At 42.3% G+C, this 26,697-nt stretch overlaps 1 protein-coding gene across 1 annotated transcript; it reads left to right on the top strand.

The window, feature by feature from the left end:
• Positions 1-336: 336 nt before the first annotated feature.
• On the top strand, positions 337-25,545 carry LOC131220760 (protein cornichon homolog 2-like). The gene is made up of 4 exons (XM_058215593.1): positions 337-794; positions 7,011-7,192; positions 18,028-18,150; positions 25,054-25,545. Exons 1-4 carry the CDS (start codon positions 720-722, stop codon positions 25,118-25,120), a joined length of 447 nt encoding a protein of 148 aa, XP_058071576.1. The 5' UTR covers positions 337-719; the 3' UTR covers positions 25,121-25,545.
• The last annotated feature ends 1,152 nt before the right edge of the window (positions 25,546-26,697 follow it).

Genomic DNA, 26,697 nt, shown 5'->3' on the forward strand with positions numbered 1-26,697 from the left:
AAACCTTTCTAGCGCCGACAATGATGTTTATTTCTCATCCAAACTGTTCATAAGATCACACAGACATGGATGAAGGGAAAAAACAAATACAAGCTTGATCCAAAACTTCTGTAGCCCCCAAGAAATTTTCAACGGTAAATGTTCAATTGCCACTGTTTCCTATGGTGTGATCCAGTTGAGGTTTAGATATGCTTCGTTTTTAGGCTCAATTCCTAAAATTATCTTTTAAAATGGATGGACGGAGTTGATAAAATACATAAATCACGGTGGACCTCACATAGTTTACTCAGTACGCTTAGCGTACTGAGTTACCAGTACGCAATCCTCTCCCCGCACACGTATACCACGTGTGGTGCGCTGGTGTTTGGGCGCTTGAAGTTAACGGGGTGACTGCAAGTCCCTCTTCCCAGCGCCGCTGCAGGTCTCACTGCTGATTCTGGTTTATGCTGCTGCTGTTCTTGGGGAAGTGCTGTTTTTATTTTATCCTGGCGCTGCTAAAAAGTGAGAGAGCATCGCAGTTGCGTCTAAAGACCAGTCTTCAATCACTGGAAATCCCTCCTCCGTCGATCACCCCCCCAAAAAAAAAAACCCAAAGAGAACCGTCGATGTGATGCTCGGAAGATTGGGGATTTGCGAGAAGCGTTTGAAAGTCGTCATCTCTCATATTCTCTTTTCTTGACTGGCGATCCTTTCATAATCATCATCATCACCATATCATCATGGCATGGGAAGTGCTTCTATGGCTATTTTCTTTCCTCGCCACCATCATTCTTCTTGCATTGGCCATATATCAGGTGCGCATCACAAAACCCTAACCCTAAGTGACAATAATCGCACATTATACTTGGGTTTTTGATTTGTAGTTTTACCAGTTGGGCCTACTGTTCGGTAATCCAGACCGCTGGCCTTTTTGGGCCCATTGTGGATGGAAGTCCTGCCAAAGATCCCATTCATATTAGGGCTCGTTTGGTAGCTTGTATTTGGTATGAATTAGTATCCAAATCAAAATTACCATGGAATCCATGTAAATTGGAACCTTCGGTTGTGTTTGGTAGCATGTAATTGTAATTGGCCTGGAATCCAAAATTTGTGTTTAGCATGTTAATGCATTGGAATTCTGTATTATATTCACAGGAAAATAAATTTGATTAAAGTAAATCAGCTTTAATTCCCCAAATTAGTGGGCATATGTGACATTTGATGTAATGTAATAAGCTGGTTGAAGTATATACTTTGGCAAAAAATGAGGAAATTCCTAGCCCCATGTGGGCCACAAAAGTGAGCCCACTATTTCTGGAGTCAAATGGGCTGAATTTTGAATTCTATCTGATGTATGTGTATTATCCACGTTGTCCATCCATTTTTACATATCATTTTACGGCATGACCCCAAAATTGAAGCATATCCAAAGCTCATGTGGATCACACCACATGAAACAGTGGGGTAATGACTTCTACCATTGAAACCTTCCCAGGGCCCACAATGATGTTTATTTGTCATCCAACCTGTTCATAAGGTCACACAGACATGGATAAAGGGAAAACATAATTATCAACTTGACATGGATGAAGGGAAAACACAAATATCAGCTTGATCCAAAACTTCTGAGGCCCCCAAGAAGTTTTCAATGGTAGTCGTTCAATTCACACAGTTTCCCGTGTGTGGTCCACTTGAACTTTGGATATGCTTCACTTTTGGGCTCATGCCCTAAAATGAGCTGGTAAAACGGATGGACGGTGTGGATAAGACACATACATCACAGTGGGCCCCACAGAGCTTACTCAGTATGCAATCCACTTCTGTGAAATCCACCCGACGAACACGTGCACATGTGCACCACCCCATGTTAGGCCCAAGGGTTAAAATTCAGCTCCATCCGTGATTCAAGTGAACCACACGAATTGGAAATAGTGTACGGGGCAACACTTACCATCAAAATTGTTTCCCTTCGTGTGACCCACCTAAATCAAGGTTGGGCCTGATTTTTTGTCCTTAGGCACAAATTTGAGTGGATTTCAAATAATCATCACGGCGGGCCATGAAAAAAAATCAAGGGTGGATGTCTCTCTCCCAACTATTTTATTTGGTGTGGCCCACCTGAAGCCAGGGTCATCCTGGTTTTTTGGCCCTGGACCTAAGTTGGGATGCTGCATTTAATGTTTAGAATGGATTTTGGGTAAACATTACAGTGGGCCATGTAAAAATCAAGGGTGGGTGTCCTTTTCCAATTGTTTCTTCTTGTATGTCCCATCAGAATCATGAAATGGGCTGTTTTTTATGCTATGGGCCTAACATGGGGTGACGCACCTGGTGGTCGGGGTGGATTTAACGTAAACATCACATTGTGGCCCAACTAAGCCCTGGCCACATTTTTGCATCACTAGCGTGTTTAGTTGTTAAAAAAAACCTCATTTCCAATGGTTAGATTTTGGATCATTTGAGGAATCGGTGATAAATGAGATTGAAATCATAACCTTTTAGGGGTCTTTGCTCATGGCTCAGAGGTAGACACTGTGTGTTTCAACTATGAGGTCATGGGTTCGAGAATTCATGTGTGTGTCACGAGTGTAAGAGTGTTTGTGTTTCTCACATTTCAAAATAAAAAATAAAAAATCACAACCTTTGGGAGATATTTCAAAAGCATCGATTCGTTGGCAATCATATTTTAATTCACATCAATTCACATCAAAGTGTGGCCCGCCCAAGCACGAGCCCCACTTTGGCATCACTAGCGTGTAGTTGTTTTAAAAAACGTCCTTTCCAATGGTGAGATTGTGGACCGTTTGAGGAATCCGTGATAAATGGGATTGAAAATACAACCTTTGGGAGACATTTCAAAAGCATCGATTCAGTGGCAATCGGATTTCAATTCACATCAATTCACAGCTCCCAAATGATTTACCTTTTTTGCAATTCGCACCAACTTGCACCAATTCACACTAAAATACACCTGCCAAATGACCCCTTGCACTCACAACCTTTGAATTGGAATAGATGGTTAGGAAGAGTAGTGCGGCAAAGGCACAAATTCAACTGAAAAGGGGCTCAAGATTGTGGCTGGGCTGGCATAGTCTTGTCCATGGTGGGCCTCATCAGACCAACGGTCCTGATCAGTGAACCATTGGGCCCACACGTCCAAACTGAAGATTGTCCTTGAAATCATTCCTTCTCCACCTCCACCTCCACCTCCACCTCACGCAGTCTCTTTCTCCATTTCTCAATCTTTTCAATTTCATTTGTCTTTTGGTTCAATTGCATTCCTCTTTCTTTTGCTTTAGTAGAAGATTCATTCTATTTTTTGGTTGTAGTGAACTGAATTTGATATTTGAAAAGTGAGGAATCTGATTTTTTTTTTTGCATCGTTTGTATACACTCTTTTATTGCTTATTATTATTTGTAAAAACTGGAACATGCAAGAACTGGATTTTCTCAATGTTGAATTTATTTTTTATTTTTTATTTTTTAAACAGTATATTATTTAGGTGCCATTTGGATGTAAGGAATTTAAAAGGGCCTAAAGACTTTGTTTCCGAGAAACAAAATTCCTGAGAAAGAGGTTCCAATTTTGTGTTTGGGTATTGGGAATGTCATTATGTAGACTCCAAACTCTTTTTGGGTCCCACAAATTTAATGTGTATTCATTGTAATTTTTTCCAAAAATGTGACTGTTGGCAGGGCTGCAGGGGTATTCATTATTCTGGAATTTGCAAGCTAGCTCCTCACTAGGAATTTCAAAATGTCTCCTTTGGCGAAAATGGATTCCAACATAAAACCAATTCTTAGTATTTCTAGCGTCCCAAATGCTGGAATTCACATGTACTCATGGATTTCATTTCCATAGGCGCTATTTTCCAGACACCCAAAGAATCCCCTATATATATATTTTTTTCAGAACCCATATAAGTTGCACTAATGCTGTGTCTGCATGCACTGTTGAAATCAGTTGCAATAACTAAAGCAATCAATAGGCAACAGCTAAACTGCCTGTATTTCTAAGAAGATCAATTTTTATTAAAACAAACCAAACTTTGATCACGTCAGTATTCAAATCAAGGGGGCTAGATGCGGAATTGCAGTTGCATTCCTTTCACGTTGGACTTGAAACGTAATGAGCTGCAATTTGAGGGCTCTACTCCCTTTTTAGGAGTAGGTACTGGAAATTTTATTAAAATTTGGTCATTTCATTTCCCAGAATCGAACTCGAACTAGTCAGTTGTGCATCCAAAAGAATCCTTTTCCAATTTATAAAAATATGGATAAGATAAGCAATCACAGGTACCATCTAGGAGAGCAAAATACAGTATGCTAAAAAGCTAAAAGTGAATAAAAGAAATCCTACTGATCATTCCCTACTTGCTTCCCCACGTAAGAAAGTAGACTAATATCCAATTTCTCCATAAAGTAAGAGGATGCAATGAAATCTCATGTGAGAGGGTCTCTCTTGATAGTTGAGCCATCCCTGGCTCTTCTACTGTCCCACAGAGAAATTGCATGCAGAGATGGGCCTGGCATCTGACTACCCATTAAGTATGTTGTTTTTTTTTTTTTTTTTTTTTAAATTTTTTTTATTAAAAAAAAAAACCACTTTGGGCCTTACTGTAGGCTTGACCAGAGTGCAAACATTTCCACCCTTCTGTTTCAAGATTCAGAGGAGTCTGTCAGAGCCACTAATCGCTATAATGCTCTGGTGGGAGTGTATGTGTATCTATCTATGAAGCATTATCAGGCTGCTCTCTTGTGCATCTACTGAACCCTTTTGTGCAATAGAGTTTTGGCATGTGGTCACCCTTGGACAAGTCTTTGTTCTTCTGTTTCCTATCCCTGGACTCCGGTAGAGTGACAATTCTAACACTCTACCCTCTGGGCACCCTTGTACTCTTGTAAGCTCTAATGCTCTACCCTTGAGCACCCTTGTGCTCCACTTCCACTAAAGTTCACTCATGCATTCTTGTTTGAGTCTTTCCCTTGAACTCCGACAGAATGTCAGCCCTGACATTCTCACCCTTAAACAATTTACATTGTTCAATATAAATGCATCCACCAAATGTTTATGTGCATGAGGATTGTAAAAGTATAAAGAAATAGAGAAAATAAGAACAGAAAGAGAAAGAAGAGAAGAGAAGGTTGAGAGAAAAGAGGGACCTAAATTAGGGCCGGCGTGCTTACTCTCCTTCTACATTAATGAATTTTCATAATGATAAAAGTGCCCTTAATAATAAAAGCAAGAATCCCCATCATGTTATAAACTACTATTAACAAAAGAGCAAGCATAGAAACAAATCTAAGTGAGCTTAGGTGGGCTGTACAGTGGTATAGGCCCACATCCACATCGAGTAACACTCCGTCTCCCTCTAAAGTTCGAGCATGGATGTTGTCGATGCCGAGCTTGTAGAGATTTCGCCACTGGAGACCTTATCACATATGAAGTGATAGTCGACTCTGATGTGTTCGCGATGTGGGATGACGTTTGATTATCACAAAATTATTGCATGGTAGACTCACTGTAAATCCTTTTCCTGCGATAGATTCTTGATCTGCATTAACTTACAAGTGGTATGAGCCATTGCTCTATATTCTGCTTCAACACTTGATCGGGCTACCACATTCTGCTTCTTGCTCTTCCACGTGATTAGATTTCCTCCTACAAATGTGCAATATCTAGTCGTGGATTGTCTATTTGTTGAAGACCCAGCCCAGTCTGCATCAAATGCCCTGTGACCTAAAATGATCGTTCTATTTATACAAAATTTCCTGACCTGGTGCTCCTTTAAGATATCATAAAATTTAAATAACTACATCCATGTGAGGTACTCTCGTAGAGCACATAAATTGGCTCACCACACTCAAAACATAAGATATGGTCAAGTGATAGTTAATGAGATGAGTTTTCTAACCAGTCTTCTATACCTCTCTGGGTCTTCCACTGCATCTCCTTGAGCAGTTACAAGTTTGTGATTAGGATCCATCGGTGTATTGACTAGCATTGTACCAAGAAGATTGACTAGCATTGTACCAAGAAGACCGGCTTCCATGAGCAAATCCAGAAAATATTTCCGTTAAGACAGATTAATTCCTTCCTTGGATCTAGCTACTTCTATATTAAGAAAGCATCAAAAGATGACCCAAATCTTTTGTGAGGAAATGTTGTTGAAGGTATTCTTTAGCTCCTTAATTTCCCTATTGTCACTTCCCCTAAGCCCCTAACCAGCCCCTGCCTATTTCTCACTACACTCATGTTCTGATGTTGCGCGTCGCTTACAGGGAACGCCCTAGCATGGGTTTGGAATGTCATATTGTTCAGATTCATATGAAAGTAATGGCATAAGTTTGATACCAACCGCCAACTCCAACCTCCTTTATCTAGGCTGGGAACCGGCAATGAGAGTACAAAACTCCCACAGGCTTAATGTAATAAACTACTACATAGGTTGATTACAATCAGGCACTATCTAATTGTCTATTACATAGGTCGATAACAATCAATGAGTTTTTTTTTTCTTTTTAATTTACTTTATTTAATTTCATTTAGTAGTTAAAAGCTATGAAAAAGGCATGTTTATCGTGTGGACTTGAATCTGAATGTGGACATAGATATCAAGTCTGGACCTGATTCCAGAACTAAACCCCGTGCCAAATCCTAATTCCTGCTTGAGACTAGAGCCTATGGGATACCTGATATGATCTGAATTGGATCTGGTGTGTTGTCTATGGTAACCTGGACCTGAACTTGATTGGAAATTCTACTCCCTTTATTTGGTCTGGGTACAAGTGCACCAGTACCCAACACGCTGACAGCCTATGTACGGTGTATGCTGAGAAAATTGATCTGCTTGCTCTTCTCTGCTTATGTTGTCCTATCTAATGTCAAAATGGCATTTTCTTCAATTGGTTCAGATAATTGCTTGACATAACAGCATATGGAACTTCTGTATCATTATATTGAGTTGATGTGAATAGGAAGTCTTCACCATTGCTCCTCTAATTGGCTATTCTTTGTACTGTTTATGCAGCTTATTTGCTTGTCAGATTTGGAATTTGACTACATCAACCCATATGATTCATCATCTCGTATTAATTCTGTGGTCATGCCAGAGTTTCTGACTCAAGGAACACTATGTGCTATGTACCTCCTTACAGGGCACTGGTTTGTGTTTTTGATAACGGCACCCATAACTTACTATCATGTAAGATTGTAAGTATCACCACTTTAACATTCAACAAACAATTACAGAATTACTTCACCTGTCCTTTAGAAAAAAGTTTCAGCCCCCTAAATAATGTTTGCAATGCTCCTATTTTTTTCCCATTAGATCTCATTGTATGCTCAACAATTTCAATACCATCGCATGAGCCTCTGTAGGGTTGGATGGAAGTGCTTCCCTTGCATCATACTCAGTTGCAATAATACCTTGTTGATCTTGAATTTTGCATGGGTTATTGAGAATGGTATGGTCATCTGTTGAAGTTTACCTTCTGATAAAGTTTTATTGTTTGGCTGATTAACACTTTCTTTACAAAAGACATAATATCCTTGCATTGCATGCCTACATTGTTTTTTTTTTTTGAAAGATCACTGAAATTTCATTAGAAGAAAGAAAAACAAAACAGGAAAAGGCAAGAAAAAAGCAACAAAACAACGAACAAAGCCACCACCCAGCAAAAGAGACGGTCCGCTGAAAAGGTGGACCTTACAGCACTGAGAAAAGGAAAAAATCAAAATTTCTAAGACTAGCGTGAGATGCAGCCCACTCAACGAGCAAATGTTTAGCATAAGCTGTAATACTGTTCACCGGATGAGAGATGTTATCAAAGCATCTGCTGTTTCTTTCTGTCCAAATGGCCCACCAAATTGCAAGACTCGACATCCTCCATAGCCGCTTTAACTGCTTGCCCAGGCTGACCCCATACCAGGCATGGAGGAGGAGATCAACTGAGCCCGGATTACACCAGCTTATCCTGAAGCAATGCAGAAAATCTGCCCACACAGATGCTATGAACGGACAATGGAGAAGGAGGTGATCGATAGTTTCCTCGCCCTTCATGCAACACAAGCAGATGTTGACCATCAGCCTTCCCCTTTCTTTCAGATTATCAATCGTCAAAATTTTTTTGTGCCCCACGAGCCAGCCGAACACCAGAATTTTTGGGGAGGCCCCACATCTCCAGATAAGGGAAGACGGAGGAGAAAGCGTGGCAGGAGAGGAGGATAGCTTCTGATACAAGGATTTGACAGAGAACGCACTCGATTTATCCCATCTCCACTTGATACGATCAGTAGATGAAGGATCCAGCTTGATACTCTGAAGCTTTTGAAGAAGATCAACATAATCGGAGGCCTCCCAGTCTTGTAAGTGTCTTCTACAGATCACGTTCCAGACCGTCTCTTCACCAGATGTCATAACGCATCCATTGATGGTGATTTCATTGCTCGGGGCTAGCTAGAAAATAGAAGGATACTGATCTTTGAGGGGAGCATCTCCCAGCCAGGTGTCTTCCCAAAACCGAACTCGATCTCCCTTCCCTGGATCGAAAACAACTCCTTGAAGCACCTGCTTGCACATCGACAAAATACCCCTCTAAATAGCTGAGGCTTTGTAGGTAGAAGAGGGCTTAGACCACTAGCCCCCAAAGGAACTACCATATTTATGTTTGATCATCTGATTCCATAGGCTGTCACTCTCAGTCCCAAGTCTCCAAGTCCATTTTCCCAAAAGAGCGCCATTCATCGCCTTGAGGTCCCTTATGCCTACGCCCCCATTTTGAAAACTGCAGCACACTTGCTTCCACTTCACAAGATGATGTTTACTTTTATCGGACTTGCCGTTCCAGAAGAAATCCCGCCTCAGCTTATTGATCGACTTCAAAATACTAGGAGGGCATCTGAAGAGGGACATGAGGTGCACAGGCAGATTGGATAGGGCCGCCTTTATGAGAGTGAGCCGACCACCTCTCGAGAGAAAACGACACTTCTATTTGGTCAGATAGGATTCGATACGCTTTATTACCTTGTCCCACGCAGGTTTAGGGGGCGCCCCCGTACATAGAGGGAGGCCCATAAAGGAAGAAGGTAGGGAGGCCACAACGCAACCCATCTTTTGAGCATAATTTGACACCTCCTTGAGCTCTATATTGATATCGCATAATTTTGATTTGGCTAGATTAACTTTCAGACCCGACACCACCTCGAAGCAGTGAATGACAGAGTGTAAGTTATTCACCAGCGCGGATTTTGCCATGCAGAAAATAAGAGTATCGTCCGCGTATTGAATGTGGGAAATTGCCTTTGGCATGCCTTTTATTCTGATACCACTGATGAGACCTTCCTCTTCTCCTTTATTCAACATTCTGGAAAGGGCCTCTCCAATAATGAGGAACAAAGGTGGGGATAGAGGATCGCCCTGCCGCAGTCCACGCGAGCCTTTCAAGAAACCTTTGGGGGATCCGTTCAAAAGAATGGAAAAGTGAGGTGAACTAATACATTCCCCCATCCACTGTCTCCATTTTGCACCGAAACCCATCATTTTAAGCATGTACTGCAGAAAATCCCAATCGACATGATCGTAAGCCTTTTCGATGTCCAGTTTGCACATTAAAACTTTGGAGCCGACTTTGTGAGCGGAGTTCAAGCATTCATTAGCAATGAGGGCGCAGTCCAAAATCTGCCTACCTGGGATAAACGCACTCTGATTGCCCGATATGATCTTACCTATAACCATATTCAACCGAGAAGCAAGCACTTTAGCCAGGATTTTATAAGGGCTCCCAAGAAGACTAATGGGTCTATAGTCCTTAAGCGCAGCAGCTCTTGAAGCTTTCGGAATGAGCGCGATGAATGAAGCCCCCAGACCCTTCGACAGTTTACCTCTTTCATGAAACTCCCTCACAAAATCCATAAGATCTCCCTTAAGAATGTTCCAGAATACTTAAAAAAATAAATCGGGAAACCATTCGGGCCCAGGGCCTTGTCCCCACCAAGCGCCGCCACGACCTTCCACACTTCTTCCTCGCTGAAGGGGGCTTCCAGGTTGCTAGAGTCGGTATCAGATAAGCTTGGCATATGCAGATTGTCCAATCTAGGTCTGCCCCACTTCTCACCTTGAAATTGTGCTTTTAAATAGCGGATCACTTCTTCAGCAATTTGCTCCCTGTCTTCAATCTGGGTGCTGTCAACCACAATACTACTTATTTTGTTTCTTCTGGCATTCATACTGGCAATAGCGTGGGAATATTTTGTATTGCTGTCACCTTCCTGAATCCATCCAGACCGGGATTTTTGTTTCCAATTTATTTCATCTTCAAGAGCGCGAGCAGATAAGGCCTGAATAATCTGAATGCATCTAGACAGAAAATCAGGCAGCTTAGCACCTGCTTCAGCTTCAGCATTGAGCGCAGTAAGGCTTCCGAATTCAATTCCCTATTTCTGAATTCAGACTTCTTCCAAATCTTGAGTTTCTCTCTCAACATCTTCAACTTGCAGCCAAGCCCGTACCTAGCGAAACCTTCCACTAAGAAACTATCCCACTAGTCAGCCATCATTTGCGAGAAACCATCAGTTTTGGTCCATGATAACTCGAACTTAAAAGGTTTCGGGCCCCAATTTTGGTCATCTGACACGAGAAAAATCGGGCAGTGATCCGAAGTTGTTCTCGGGAGAGTTGTCTGGGACACTAACGGGAACTCTTCCAGCCATTCCGGGGAAATCAGAATTCTGTCCAACCTGGAAAAAATCGGGTCTGCTCTACCGTTCGTCCACATGAATCTGGCACCGAGTAGGGGAAGGTCTAGCAAATCTTGGTCATTGATCCAAGAGGAGAAAGCAAGCATTGAGGGGGATGTCCTGCGACCAAGAGATTTTTCTTCGACATACCTGACCATGTTGAAGTCTCCCACAAAACAGCATGGGCCCACAAATCTATGCCTGGACCTACCTAATTCTTCCAAGAAAACCTGCCAACAAGAGTCCTGCGTAGGGCCATAAACCGACGAGATGAGGCAGCAAAATGGAGACGCTTTATCTTGGAGGATAATCGACACCGAGTAAGTCCCAGGCCAATTATTAACCAACGACCATTGGGCTGATTTCCACACCACGAGGATGCCTCCCGCAGATCCAATCGCATCTAGCGTCACCCAGGATGCATCAGCCGCATTCCAGAGCGATCTTAAGAGCCGATTGTCAAATTTCTGAATCTTTGTTTCCTGGAAACAAATTACATCAGGGTTTCTCCTCCCACACGAGTCCTTGATGATTCTTCGCTTTTGAATTGAGCCCACTCCCCGCACATTCCATGAAGATCTTCATGTGATCACCGCACTGCCCCGAGATACCTGGGAGGTCGCCCTCGACTCGATATTGTCAACTGAGAGGTTTCTCAGCAAGCCTTCGAAGCTCCCTGTTATTGCAGGATTTAGACAAACGTCTTGTAGGGGTTCTCGACTCGGAGATAGGCCTCCCACGAGTTTCCACACAGTGGAATAGAGCAACAAAATCTTCCGGGCAGTCCCCGAAAGAAAGCCCTAAAGCCCTTCCCACGTGACTGACAGCCTTTCTCACCCATTCTTTCTAAGGGATTTATCAACGAGTTGCGCTCTAGCCCCGTGCTCGTCCATCTTCTCCTTAAAAGTGCCATCCTTTATTGGCGGCGAACCAGCGCACATTTGAAGCGGTTCCGCGTTGAGAATATCTTCCTCAATCCCATCTTGGAAGAAAGAAGATAGATCCTGGTCAGATAGAGCATCCCTAACAGTGAGGGAAGAAGACATCTTAGAAATTGGCGATGCGGGCCTGTCCGAATCCCATGAGGAATATTCAAACTCAGCTTCAGAAACCTCTGCCACTAGATGTTTCTCCTCACTTTCTTTCGATGTGTTGGGGACCCTTTACGTTTGAAGGCGCAAAGGGTTGGATTTAGAGACGGGGATGTATGGACCGGAACGAGGCACTGATTGAAGTTTAGGTCGGCTTGAGGGGATAGGTTGAGATTGAATGTAATCTGCCGAGTCTGACCGTCCATTCCCGAGTCTATCTCCAGGGCTGGATCTGAACCATTGGTTCTGCAACAGCTGTCGAAAAATTGCACGGGATAAACATCTGCGATGCCAGGTGTCCACTTCGGAATAGCATGCGATGCATTGGAGACTTCGGCCAGCCCCTGGTGACGCGGCGTAATCTCGGGAGGCCAAATGGATGATCCCGAGAGTCTCGAGCCCCGCACATAAACACGTGTCGATTTCGTAGGAGAGAAGTTGACAGTACTAATGCTAGACGTCTCCTCTCGCGTGAGCGACACACCTAAAGAAATGGAGTCGCGAGTCTCGCAAGGAGGTTCATGCGAGACAATCGCATATGTGTCACGCAGATCAGAGCAAACACCACCTGTTGCAATCGGAGGCCTTGCACATGGGAACGGGGACGCACGACTTTCGCTAGGAGGAGAAACTGCACGCGAAACCCGAGCAGCGTCCTCGGTTGGGACACGCGTCTGGCATCCGTGCAGATCACGCATACCAGAAGAATCTCGAAGCATGCCAGGAGAGAGAGAATTGTTCCGTGCTCTAGAGGAGTATGGAACAGGAGATTGCGCCGAAACCAAGCCCGCCGGAGGTGGAGGAGAAACTGTCTCCTTCAACTTCCAGAATTCTTCCCACCTAAGATGAAACTCTTCCTTCATCTCTCTTTGAATCGGCAGAACCACCACTCTACCTTCCACCATAACCTGCAGTTGAGATGGCAACGAATCGCCTTTTTTTCTTTTGATTTGAGCTCGGATTACCGCCATTTCCTCCCCCATCTTTGTCTTCGTATCTACCTGGATAAGAGTACCGAGCCTGTTGGCTGCTTCGATAAAAAATTCATCATACCATAGCTTGAGCGGGACCCCCCAGATGAGAACCCAGAATTCTTCCATCCCAAATATGGAATAATCGCTCCATTTTTTAACCTTCAATATCAGAGCATCAGAGTGGAGAGCTCTAACCATAGTGAGAAGCTCTGGGTTTATTCCCGGACAAACCTTAATCCACAAATCATGATATCCTATTGGCTTCATATAATAGTTCGCCAGACTCAAACCACAACACTTTGCAATCCACTGTCGGACCTGAGAAACTGAGGCATCATCCCGGGTAGTCACCACTACCGTATCCTGCAACTCCCTTTTTGAACGCTCTAGTCTATCGTTGCTAATACTGATGACCTGCTGATCAAGGGTGGTTATGACCTCGAAACCAATATGTGGACATTTCTCCGGAAAGGAGGAGAGATTGGTTTGCGGTCCAATGTGAGCGGTTTGAGACGAAGTTTCCCAGGAGTTTAGCAGTGCGTCCTTGAACGAAGTCCAGCCGAGATAGTGGGCAGCGGGAGTAATCCTGCGAGGCCCCTCCGAATTCCCTGATTTCTTGATTGATACCTTTCGCTCAATTGGAGCTTTCTTGGGATCCATCCTTTCTGGGCCGAATCTAGCCTTTTGAACTAGAATTGGTTTGCCACTGAAGCTTTGGCCATGTAGCATTTGAACTGCCCTACCCAACTCCGCCTTGAAGCTCATTCTTACAAGGGTGAAACCTCTGAAACGGGCTGATACCCTGTCTCCAAGTAGAACAACATCCATTACAGCCCCCGCCCGCCCGAAAAATCTCTCGAAGTTTAGCGGTAGCCACCCATCTGGGTAGCCTTTAACGAACAAAGTTGGGTATGAAGCTCTATTTTTGACCCTCCCGACCACGTCCCTGCCTTTCCCACCTTTCCTTTCTATGGTCTACAACTGATTGGGCTCGTCTTCCCGATCAAGCATTTCCCCCTCCTCCATAACCCCCTCTGCCACGTCTACCTCCATGCAGCACCCGCAGCTCCACAGAGCTTGCTATCGTCGCAGAGCTTCCTATCGTCGTAGATATTCCTATCGAAGCAGCTTCCTATCGTCGTAGATATTTCATTATGTTTTTTACTTTATAAAAGACAATAACTAGAATAATGCCATAACTAGAATTGCATGCCTACACTGTTGCTTGCATAGGTTGAAAAATAATGCCATAACATAGAATATTTCAAGGATTGTGGTTTTATCCACATGGAATTAAAGACATGGTAAAATTAGGATGTGAAAGGAACAAGAAAGTCGAAAGAAAGAAATTATGGGTCTCATGATAGCATTTTTAAGCACAGCAAATTTAGGTAATTACTGACATACACGCTTTCAGTGAAGACAAAATTAACTCTTAGGCCATGTTTGGAAACCATGGCTTCCATGCGAAACAATGGAAAAGGAAAAGGTTTTTCCTTTGATGTGACTATTTGTGATGTTTGGGTAACAAAGAAAGCATGGGCTCTACCAAGTAATCATTACACTTTTCCATAATTTGAATTCTTGGCACAAGAAACTAGGCGGGTGTTCTTAGAGGAATATGAGAATTCCAGTTTCTATCCAAACAAGAACTCAAAACCGGAATCCATGTTTCATTAGTTCTCATCGAATCATCATTGGATTCTACGTATCCAAACATGCCCTTAGGGGCTGTTTGGGGTGAGGGATTTGGGGCAAGGATTTGTGAAATCCATGGATTTTAATAACTTTTTTATTTTATTTTTGGATTTTCCAAATCCACACCTCCATAAAATCATGGATTTGGGTCGGGGCAAATCCAAATCACAAAAAAAAGAAAAGAGACTTGGCAAATCCTCAAAATGAGAGACTCCTTTGTCTCCTGCTCATTAGATGAGTTCGTAGTGATAGTGTAGTGTGTGTGAGTGATCTAGGGTTTAATCCCTGGTAGTGTTTCCTTTAAAAGAAAAAAGAAAAAAAAGAGAGACTCCAGTCCTTTAAAAGAAAAAAAAAGGTTATTTCCTTGCAGTAAGTGATCTACCAATGCTCCCAAATTTATAGATCTGTAGCTTGATTCCCAAACAGTGGATTTTGGAATTCACCAAATCCAAATCTAATGCGAATCCATGAATTTCACAAATTGATGAATTTACCAAATTCATGTTCTCATTTCCTTGATCCCAAATAGGGGCTCGGAGGAAAACAACTATAATATACAACTGTGCTTTTACGGTAAAATAGTGAAATTCCAGGGTTTTTTTTTAAAAAAAAAAAAAAAAAAAACACGCACACACACCCCACACACTCACGCTAGTGGAATTTCACCACCTGTGGGTACTCAAACCCTTGACCGGGAGTTGAAATTCCAGGTTAACTCCTGTGTAGAAAAAGTAAAATAAAATTCCAGCCCCCCAAACTGAGTAGCACCATTGGTTCATTGAAAGCTCGCAGGAGAGATCTTGTTGCCAACCACTAGATAACCCTTACTTCTTGGCAGACGATATGGGCTTTTTTTTTTTTTTTTTTTTTTTTTTTTAAATTTTTAAAAACTGATTATCTGGCCTTGACCTTTTCTTTGATGAACTGATGGTTGTTTGATTGGAGTCAATCACCTTTTTTCAAGGATTCAGCCATCCATTGTTCACCTGTTACTATCCATTGTTCACCTGTTACTTATTAATGTATCTGAGTGTTTTCCTAGCTGCCTCTAAATGACTTATTCCTAGCCTTTTCTTCTCTCTAGAGATCCGATGGGCAAAAAATGTGTCATCAATTAATGCAGGGGCATTTTCACACTGGGCTCGAGTGAGGTCGCCTGTGGGATGCAGGGGCACACTCGGGATGGGCGGGGCCCACGGGGGAGGTCTTGTGTTTGAGACTTCTTACCGGGGGTGATTAATACGCATTTCACACTGAGCTCGAGTGGGGTAGCCTGTGGGATGTGGGGACACACTCGGGGTGGGCGGCCCGTGTGAAGCGGTACCCATGTGATTTGGGGCCCACGAGGGGGGTTCGGCCGAAGCCCTAATCCATGAGATGTGGGGCCTAGGCTATGAGATAAATGGATTAATTCGCCATGCTTTAACAGTTCGAGCTTTTAGAGCAAGTGGTTAATTGTCCTGCATCACCTAACCTTACATACTCAAACCCTAACCCTAGATTCTCATATCCTTAACCCTAGAGAGACCAAATCAGCCCCTTTGAATTAGGCGTAAGCCTATGCTAAAGTGGAAGTTCTACCTTCCATCGACCCTTTGAAATTCATGTTTTATATGATTTAGTTTATTGTGGGATCGTGGTTTAGCTTGAAATCTGAAATTTATTATTTATTTATTTCTTACATTTGTGGTAGGTTAGTATATTTTATGCTTTGAATTGCTCTTTAATTCGTTTATAATTTCTTTGCATCATATTTAGCCTAGACCATTCGTCCTATATCATGGAGTCTTTAATACCAATTGGCCCCCCCAAAAAAAAACAGCCAAGGTTGCCCCAATGCGATCCCTAGTGATCCCACCGACACCTGCTGGCCTTGGGTTCCCAAAGGAGCAACAGTCAAAGTTTATCTTTTGTAATGCCAAGAGGGGGTTAGGACTAGGGTTTATCAGCCACCAAGATAATATTTCCCCTAGTTTGCGTCTATCAAAGCAAACGGAATGCAGCAAAATTCATTCGCTTTAGCCCACAGAAAAAAGGAGTCTGAATATCTTCCACACGGATGATATTTCACCACTAACCTTATCAATAAAAATCTGACTATTGCACTCCAACCAAATAGACCAAATCTCCACATGGGCCACATTGCACCACTGATTACACTTGACCACACCCTAAGCCCCGGTTGACCAACTCTCCAACAACTTAAAAAATGGATTCTGGGAAGATCCACTGCATGCCAAACTTGGATAGCACCAGCATTCCAAATTTTCTTTGCAACCATGCAATGAATAAAGAGGTGGCCTACTGATTTGCGCAACACATTGAGCGCCAGTTTGGGATTATCATGCCACGATTTCTTAGATGGTCAATTGTGAGAATTTTGTTGAGATATGCTGTCCATGTAAATGCTCTGACCTTCAGGAAGTTCTTAGTAGCCCAAATCCTAGAAAAAAGCTCCACAACACCACAGTCCCCCCTTGAGAGATCATGCCAGCGATCAAAGTGGGAAATTTCTGTCATGTTCATGAGACCAGATGTGTCTGTTAGCCCCTGCAATCGGCATATAATGTCATCAATAAGCTGCAAAAGGCTAGCATAACTCAACGATTTCTTGATCTCTCAGATTTCTGCGAAAAGACGGTTGCCATACTATCTGATCTCCCAACTGCTGAAAGAAACAATCAACCTTTGCCTGACAGCAATTATAACCTTTTGAGCTTTTCACAATGGGGAACCACCCCATGCCAGTAAATCTTCCCAAAATAGGACACTTGCTTCATTGCCAGTTCTAAAATCTAATCTGATTGGAACAAAACCCTGCTTCCCAAGGAACTGCTCACCAGATAAAAGAACCCAATCTTCTAGAGCCATATTGATTTTCCAGCCATTAGTTGAGGCACCGTGTTTAGCTGTGAGGATGGTTCTGAGAAGTGAAGGGTTCTAATCCCTCGAAGACCACCATTTAGCCCATAGAGATGGGTTGGCGGTTCTAGTATCTGTAAGTTTGTATTCTCCCATTGAAGAACAGTGAAAACAATTCAAATCTTCCACCATAAAGGCTCTTTTTTGTTCTCTTCCTTTGAGATTTACTTCTCACACCATGGCATCAGAGCCTATGGCTGTTCTCCTTTGTCTTCTTTGTGATTGGAAGACTACAGTAATCATACATCGCTAGATCATTGTGGGGCCCACTTCAGTAATTTGGAAGCTGGTATCAGGATTAACCTTCTATATTTTGGTTTTTACTCTTTTCTTATGACTTTGTTATGCCCTAGGTCACCCTTTCTGTTAGTTCTGTTATATGACACACTTTCTGTTAGATGCTAATTCCATCAACTTCTGCTCAAGTCGTGTGGCAGTTAAACTTCGTCTAGGATTTGTCTATGAACCCATTCTTCATATGTGAATTGTCAAATTTATGTTAATCCATGTCTATGACCTGCATTTGTTTTATGAATGATGCAGTCTTACTTTTCAGGCCAACACTTTTTTTGTCTGTAGAAAATGATTTTTCTCTTAGTTTATCTACTCTTTTTATGGGTTTCAGATATATGCAAAGGAAGCATTTAATAGATGTAACTGAGATATTTAGTTTACTTAATGGCGAGAAGAAGTTACGAATGATCAAGATTGGTTTCTATTTGGTTCTCTTCTTTATTGTTCTTTACAGGTTTGCTTTTTTCCCTCAACCTTATGTAACTTTTATCCTCATTCGTTCATCAGCTGTTAATGGGTCCTATCTAATTGAAGCCCATCCATTCTTCTATAAGAAAAGAACTTCCAGTCTGCACATGGACATGGAAATCTCATTACTTGCATAGGTTTTATGATGGAGATCATTTTACTGAAGTTCATTGCATAAATTTGTAATTTGTCACCACTTTCTTGAATTATAGTTCTCTATTCTGAATTTCTTGGCAAACATAACTTCTTGTTCTATCCTCATTATTTCAGCAATATCAACCGTTTTAAGATTGCATCACCGATTCACTGCAAGCTAATTTCTCAGCTCAGTATTGGTAAAATACATGGTATAGCTTGTCATACAGTGACAGATTAAAATAATGGGCCATATTATAATACACCTAAAGGATGTCCTCTAGGCGTTGCCTCAACAAAGAGGTGTTGGGTAGGACCACACGCATCGACATTCAATGTCAGGTGTACACCCTCCCAAGAAGCGCTCATGCTCAATGCCTGCAGTGCCTACTCTCTGTGCTCACCCATGCTCGATGCGTGAGTCCAACAGTTGACGACCCTAGCCCGGTGGCATTAGTGCATCGCAGGCCCAGGTTTCACAAAATGGCATGCATGTGTCTTCTTGCTGGCACATTTGTCGTCATGAAGCCCATGTGGAGCCCGAGTGAACAGGAATGCATACTGGCATCAGCAGGATACCCCCGTGTTGACTGGACACCAGGTGTTAAGCGCCTGACAATGGCTTCAAGTCAGTCATGCAGGTGTCAAAGCAACCCCTTGCCAGTTGTGGGAAATTTGCACAAGTGTCAGAGCTAGGCACCCCAAGTGTCGCCACGAGACTATGGCGTAGCCTTGGGTGCCATTGCCATCCAGTGCACGCCAAACCTGACCCTATACATACCGATGTGCTGAACTTTCTTGAAATTTGCACCCCACTCCCCCCACAAAACTTCTCCTCCAATTCCTTCTAGTTGAGCTTCTCGATCTGTCATTATGCCTCTAGAAGTAGAAAGAATTACAATCCACATTCCGCCTAAAATCCTAGGAATTCGTTGATAGTTGGAATATATTTGTAGACCGGGTCGGCTAAAAAATCCTGAGCATCCAGATGGTCCTCTAACTGCTCCCTTCTCTCCTTGGTGACCTCCCGAGATATGAGATGAGCCATGAGTTAATCCAAACAGTCACCTGCAGCCTTCTCCTTACCAAGAGGAGAGGTCTATGCCTGCTTGGGCTGCAATAGAAAACTATGAGCGTGCACGACACATTTGCAGCTCCGTTCCTCCCTAGAGAAGTGGATCATGGCCTTTGACCCCATTCAACCACTAATCTATGGTTCATACTGCAATCATGAGTTCGAAGTGCTGCGAATACTCAGCAATCTATGGTCTTCGTGCCCAACCAACCTCTGATCGATGGTTCATACTGCAATCACGAGTTCGAAGTGCTGCGAATTCTCACCAATCTATGATCTCCATTTCCAACTGACCTTTGATCGATGGTCTGTACCACGTTCAGGAGCTCCTAATCATCTACGTGTCTAGTTGACCTCTGAACCATGATCCTAAGCTCACATATGCTACACACGCATTGCACCTAGCACTTACCTCCCCTCGGTGGAAGTTATGGTCTTCTGAGTAACCTCTCAGCATTAGCATGGCATCCTCCTGCCAGGGTGTGACACGTTTCATATCTAAAGAAAAGGATTGCACGCAATGCATGCAATTTGAGCATCATCCAAGGCATCAATTGCCATAGGGCGTTGGGTGCCACCATCCACTCAACATCGACTTTGATTTAGGAGGTGGGACAGATACATTCCTCGCATGGTTGGACCAAATGGAAGTGGAAGTAATCTGTCAGATCTGGGCCTAGCCTGGTCAGGAGAAATTGGGCCGCAGGCGCGTCCGGTTCGAAGAAATTCAATCCGGATAGGGAGAAATTGCCGTTTGAAGCGCGAACCATAAATCGGCTATAACTTTTGATTTGGGTATTGTTATGGGATGCACGACCTATGAATTTAGAGTAGAATAGGCCATCCAGAGCCAACTGACCCACATAGTGGGTCGTGTCCATCCATTTTGCGAGGATACGTGCGCTTACAGCTCGAAAATGAGATTTTAAGAAAAATACTATTTTTAGTAATTTCGATTTTTGTATTATTTCCTTATTTTTAGGGTTTTAGATTTTCATTTTTTTAGAAATTACTTGTGACATGCTATAACTCTTCTAGTAAGGTTTATTTAGACTTTCTATTTTTGACAAATTAGGCTTTAGATGAGTTTTGCTATTTTGGGTAAATTTTGTTAGGGTTAGAATTTTGCTATTTTTGGTAATTACGAATTAGGATTTATTTTTTCTTTATTAGTGGTGTAATCGAGAGTATATTGACATTATTCAATAAAATTATTTGGAGTTTTTTCTCTCTTTTTTTTTTTTCTTTTTCTTATGGATTCAAGGTTTTGAATACTTGAGGACGAAGATCTTTCTATGCGGGCTACAATCTCATGGACGGTGCGCTAGGGAACAATCATATAACAACGATGACGTTTGATGCTTTTCGGCAGGAGAATCGACCGTTTGACGGAGGTCTTAGGCCAGATCCATGTTCGTGATGATGAGCGGTGTCAGGTTGGCGTTGGGGCTTGCAATCGTCATGTTCATGGTGCGATACCAGTGGCGAATTGCAGACCAACACCCGAAGATGGTGGATCTAGCAATGAAGAGATTGATGATATGATTCTCCAATAAGAAGAGTGAAGAGGTGCTTGGTTGGATCGGGATAGGGATTTCAGAATGAAGGTTGATCTCCCTAGCTTCAATGGTCAACTTCACATTGTAGACTTCCTTGATTAACCTTTTGAAGTTGAGCGATACTTCGATTACATGGAGATTCTTGAGGAGAAAAATGTCAAGCTTGTAGCCCACAAGTTGAAAGGTGGATTCTCGGCTTCGTGGGAACAACTCCAACTTACTCGAACCAAGTAGATGAAAGCACCAATCCGCATGTGGGAGTAGATGAAGTAATTGATGTGGACACAATATCTGCTGAGTGACTATGATATGGTATTGTTATAGTAATACTAGAATTGTCAGCAGGGTAGCCAATCTGTGAGGGATTACGTAGAGGAGTTCTATCACCAGTCCATGAGAAACGATCTGGTCGAGACTGAGTCACAACCGGTTGCCAAATTTGTCGGTGATTTACATATGGCGATCCAAGATCGGATCCAGATGCAACCTATTTGGACGATGAACGAAGCAATCAAGTTGGCCACCCGAGTTGAGATGCAACTGGAGCGTCCCAATACACGAAACTATGCTCTAAATAAGGAATCTGCTTTGAACCTTCACGGGATGCAACCCAATCCTGAGTGGGGGTCAACCTCCTCCAACCGCGAATTGAGATTCGGGGAGTGACCAAGTTAGACCTCAGAGAGCAACAATCACTCTTGCTAGTCCAGGTAGAATACTTAGCCCCTAGGTATGCCTCTATCAGACAAGTGCTGTTGATGTGGCCAACTTGGTCATCGATCTAATGTGTGTCCTAAGAGGTAGATGGCTAATCTGGCCATTAACGATGGGGGAGCAGAATATGTAGATGATGATCCAAAAATCGATGACGCTAAGCATGCCGAGGATGATGCAGAAGGAGGCGAGTAGATTCACGGAGATCACGATGAGTCTTTGATCGTGACAAAGTTGTCGTACACGTCGAAGAAGGAAGTAGATCCACAACGACACAACATCTTCCGAACGAGGTGCACCGTGAACAAAAAAGTCTGTGATCCGATCATATATGGCGAGAGTAGTGAGAATATTGTGTCGAAGACTATGATGGAAAAGCTGCAACTGAAGATAAAAGCACCCCTCTAGATACATGATTGGATGGATCAAGAAGGTCAACAAAACAAAAGTAACTAAACGATGTCTTATTCCCTTCTCCATTGGTAAATATTATAAGGACGAAGTAAGATGTGATGTAGTTGATATAAAAGCTTGTCACATGTTATTTGGTCGACCGTGACAGTACCGTATTAATGCCTAGCATAGAGGCCATGATAATATTTTTATTTTTGTTATAGATAGTATAAAAAATATGTTTGCCCCTGTGAGAATGGAGAACCAACCCAAGACTTCTAAAGTGGATGGACAATCTCCCTTAATTGTATTAGATTTCCTCAAAGAATCTAATGAGATGGGGGGAGATCAATGCATTAGTTGAAAATGAAAAGGAAGTAGAAATCCTAGAGAAGTTGAAACTAGTACTGCAGGAGTCCAGTAGGATTATGCTTGAAGAACTTCTCAATGAATTGCCCCTTTTGCGGGATATTGGTCTTTCTCAGATGGAATTCGCCTTCAACAACATGCAGAATCAATCCACCGACAAGTCCCCATTTGAGGTTGTGTATGTTTGTGTTCCCAAACATACACTCAACCTGGTTCCTTTGCCCAAGTTACCGGGTATTAGTATTGCTACAGAAAATATGGTGGACCGAATCATGATAGTGTATGTCGATGTCCAGAAGAAGTTACTGGAGTCTAACGTCAAGTACAAGGAAGATGCTAATAAACATTGGTGCCATAAGGTGTTTGAAGTGGATGATAACATGCTAGTTCACTTGTGCATTGAGAGGTTTCTGACTTTGACGTATAACAAGCCGAGGAATAGATACATTCCTACCATGGTCTAACGTGAAGTGGATGATAACATGCTAGTTCACGTGGCATAGATACATTCCTACCATGGTTGGACCAAAAGAAGGCCAAACGGAAGGGAAAGTAATCTGTCAGATCTGGGCCCAATCCTACGTACAACATGACGTACGTCCAATTGGAAGAAATTCAACCTGAATAGGGAGAAATTACCGTTTGAAGTGCGAACCAAAAATCAGCCGTAACTTTTGATCCGGGTATCGTTATGGGACACACGACCTATGAATTTTGATTGGAATAGGCCATTCGGGGCCAACCGACCCACATGGTGTGTCGCGTTCATCTGTTTCGTGAGAAAAACACATGCTTATATCTAAAAAACGGGATTTTAGGAAAAAAAAATATTATTTTTAGTAATTTTGATTTTTGTAGTATGTTTCCTCGGGCTGGATGGAGGTTGGCCCTCAAGTGTAAAGGCAAAAAGGAACTTGACTGCAAGACCCACCTGTTGAGCAGGGACGAAAGTCGGCCTTAGTGATCTGACGATGCCGAGTGGAAGGGCCGTCACTCGACGGATAAATATTTCCTTATTTTTATAGTTTTAAATTTTATCTTTTTAGAAATTGCTTGTAATCATGCTAGGACTCTTCTAATAAGGTTTATCTAGACTTTCTATTTTTGGCAAATTAGGCTTTAGACGAGTTTTACTATTTTGGGTAACTTTTGTTAGGATTATAATTTTGTTATTTTTGGTAATTACGAATTATGGTTTATTTTTTCTTTATTAGTGGTGTAATCGAGGGTATATAGATATTATTCAATAAAATCATTTGGAGCTCTAGTGGCTAAATAAGACTCGAATCACCTCAGCACACATGTATTACAATTCATGGCAATCTTTGAAATTTGGTTTTCCCTTTTAATCAAGGGTCCTCCCAAAATGAGGTGTAATGTGGAGCTTGTGGTGTGTCATGGCCTAGAATGTATTCAGTTCCCACGATTCAATAAACACCCAAGAAGAGAGAATTCTGAGACTGCTGCCTCCCTCCCTCACTGGTAATGCTTATTATAGTGGCTTCACAATCCTATTTATGCCAAAAGAAATATTTCAATCACAACAATTTGTGCACTTGCTTCTTTCATTTCTTTTAAAAGACGAATAATTTCTGGCTATGCTAAATTGTATTGACTCATCAACCTAACAACAGCATTCTTCTTTTTTCACGGTAATGAAATTGTCAGTTGATCCCTGTCAAAGTTTGAACACATTGATGTAGAGAGGTTTCATAACACTAAATATTCTCTCTCTCTCTTTCTCTCTCTCTCTCTCTCTCTCTCTCTGTATATATCTGTGTGTGGTTTTGTTGTAAGGAACCCTCACTCCTCCCCCATGCCATTCCAAGAAAGGCCCGATTGACCCAGGCATCACCATAATCAACCAAAGTAAATAATCCGAGGCGGGGCCTGAATACAACGATATAAATTTCATTTGTCTCGAAGGATTCTTCTGCCTGGGGGAGCAAGTTGCCAAGTGGAAAGATCTAAGTGAGGATCTACAAGATTTTTCTAATTTCCAGACCCATCCACGCTTGACATGCATGGAACTGGACTATCACTGCTAAGGAAACCCACCATCTCTTAAGTCTCTGTTGTCGAAGTTACTGCGGCAAAGAGCCCAAACCACTGCACAGCTCCTACTGTTGTACTGGCTATCATCATAGAGGCGATATATGTGGGTGATTTTAGCAGCTGAGCTCCTTATGCATGTGTGCATTCTCAACCATCTAACGTTGGGAAATGATCCTTCACTTGCTTGAGCTTGCTTCTTATGGGTGTTTTTTTCCCCAGGACTTGCCTGGTCTCTACAAGGGTCTTATGCTCATCTTCTAAAACTGAAAATTCTGTGCTTTTGAGTTTTGGTTCCACATATCTCAATTGGAGTGGATAATGGAATAACAGGAAAGCCGCTCTATGAAGTACTGTAGGTTTAAAATAATTGTCTGATTATTATTATTATTATTATTTGAAAAGTTGATTTTATCTGATTATGTGCTCATTGCTGCATAAATGGTTGGCTGCAGTTTGAATATTTTGAGGTTCGTGCCAGTTTTGCTACTTGCAATAGCAAGGCTTGCATGTGCTGCCTCTGTTTCCTTGTATATGTTGCTTACTGGTTGTCTTAAATACACCTCCCTCTCTCACGATTTATGTTTTGCAGGCTGGTGGCGACTGCCGTCATGTCACTTATTGATGACGATGATTCCCTGGAATCTAGGATGTTCTGAACCCCCCTCACTCAATTGTCAGCACGCCCTTGCCATTGTTCCCCGCCCGTGCTTTCTGCTTTTAGCTATGCTTGAAGCTTGATTGTTATACGTTTACATATATCGAAGTGTTCTTTTTGTTTAATAGTTAGTTATTGCTAAACTTCTAGTGTCGAAATTCATAGCGGATTTATAGCTTGCCATTCTGGTGACTCATCTTGGTTTTTGATCAAATTACCCATGCAATCCTTTTGGTTTGAAAAGCCACTGCGTTTGTTCAGTGGAACCGTGTTTGATTGGCAAGCAGCAGCTGCATCCACCACGCAAAGGGTTTGAAATGGGGGGCAGGCGGATTCCAGTGAAAGCATCTCTTGTACCAACCGTATCATGTATGGAATTTGTTTGTTATTTCTTCATCAGAAAAGTAAATATTTTTCTTCTTCTTCTCTCTCTCTCTATATATCTTTTCCTTTCCGCATTTACCTTGGGATCTTCAGATCTGGTTCGGCAAAAAAGGGTATAAATGGTTAACCATTCGAAATATAGGTGCAATTTCCATGAAAAATGCACTAAATGATATTTTGGGAATAGCATTGCGAGATTTTCAAAATATTGCCTTTTTGTCCTGTTGTATAACTCCAAAAAATTGAAAACGTTAGGAATTTGTGCACAGGTCACTGAAGCCTCTGATAGTCATTTGGGACACCTGATCATCAAATCCGACGGTTCATTCAAGAATATTATTGGGGGCAAGCCATGGTCCAAGAATCATGCCAAATGGATGATGGCATCCCCTTTAAATGGGGCCAATTTGTTACAACTGTCCGTAACAATGGGTCATACATAGATCACATTAAGTTGAGATGTATTGAATAGATGTTTGAAGATGATGACTGGACCTATTTTGTTTCTCTGCTCTGATGACGATGGTTATTGCAGCATGTGACTTGGGTCGGCCATGAACGTGCCCTTACGAATTAGATGAATCCAATCATTAGGCTGGGCTTACTCTTATAAGGAAATACCAAAGGTCTAAATTGACGGTACGTGCGTGGTCCACCTGGTAATTTGTCATTAGATACTAAGCAGGAGTGTGGCATGTGGAGAAAGGGAGAGAGATCCAGGGGAGGAAAGGGGCTTTCTATTTGATTTGGAATGATGGCCTGTGACCCCATGGTTCAGTGGTAGACTCACAAGAGTTTCAACATCAGGTCATGGGTTGGAGCACCCATTGTCGGCGACTTACGCCTGAAGGCACTTTGTGGGGCCCACTATGATGTATGTGTTTTATCAGTTTTCCAGTGCATGAGCCCAATAATGAGGCATATCCAAATCTCGGGTGGACCACACAATAGTGGTGAGTGAATTCCCACCATTAAAAACCTCTAGGGGGCCACAAAAGTTTTGGATGAAGCTGATATTTGTCTTTTCCCTTCATCCAGGTCTATTGACCAAATCAACAGGTTGGATGGCAAATAAACATTACAGTGGGCCTAAGAAAGTTTTAAATGGTGGGTGTTCAATCACAATTGTTTTCCTATGGTTCTCACCTTAGATTGGTTCTTTCTCATTTTTTGAGTTCATGTCCTATAATGATC

This window comes from Magnolia sinica, chromosome 1, assembly GCF_029962835.1.
Source record: "Magnolia sinica isolate HGM2019 chromosome 1, MsV1, whole genome shotgun sequence".
NCBI lineage: Eukaryota > Viridiplantae > Streptophyta > Magnoliopsida > Magnoliales > Magnoliaceae > Magnolia > Magnolia sinica.

Coding starts and splice junctions, on each gene's coding strand:
- LOC131220760 (XM_058215593.1), top strand. CDS start 720: ATGGCATGGGAAGTGCTTCTATGGCTATTTTCTTTCCTCGCCACCATC. Junction 795..7,010: donor TTGCATTGGCCATATATCAG/GTGCGCATCACA, acceptor CTGTTTATGCAG/CTTATTTGCTTGTCAGATTT. Junction 18,151..25,053: donor TTCTTTATTGTTCTTTACAG/GTTTGCTTTTTT, acceptor TATGTTTTGCAG/GCTGGTGGCGACTGCCGTCA.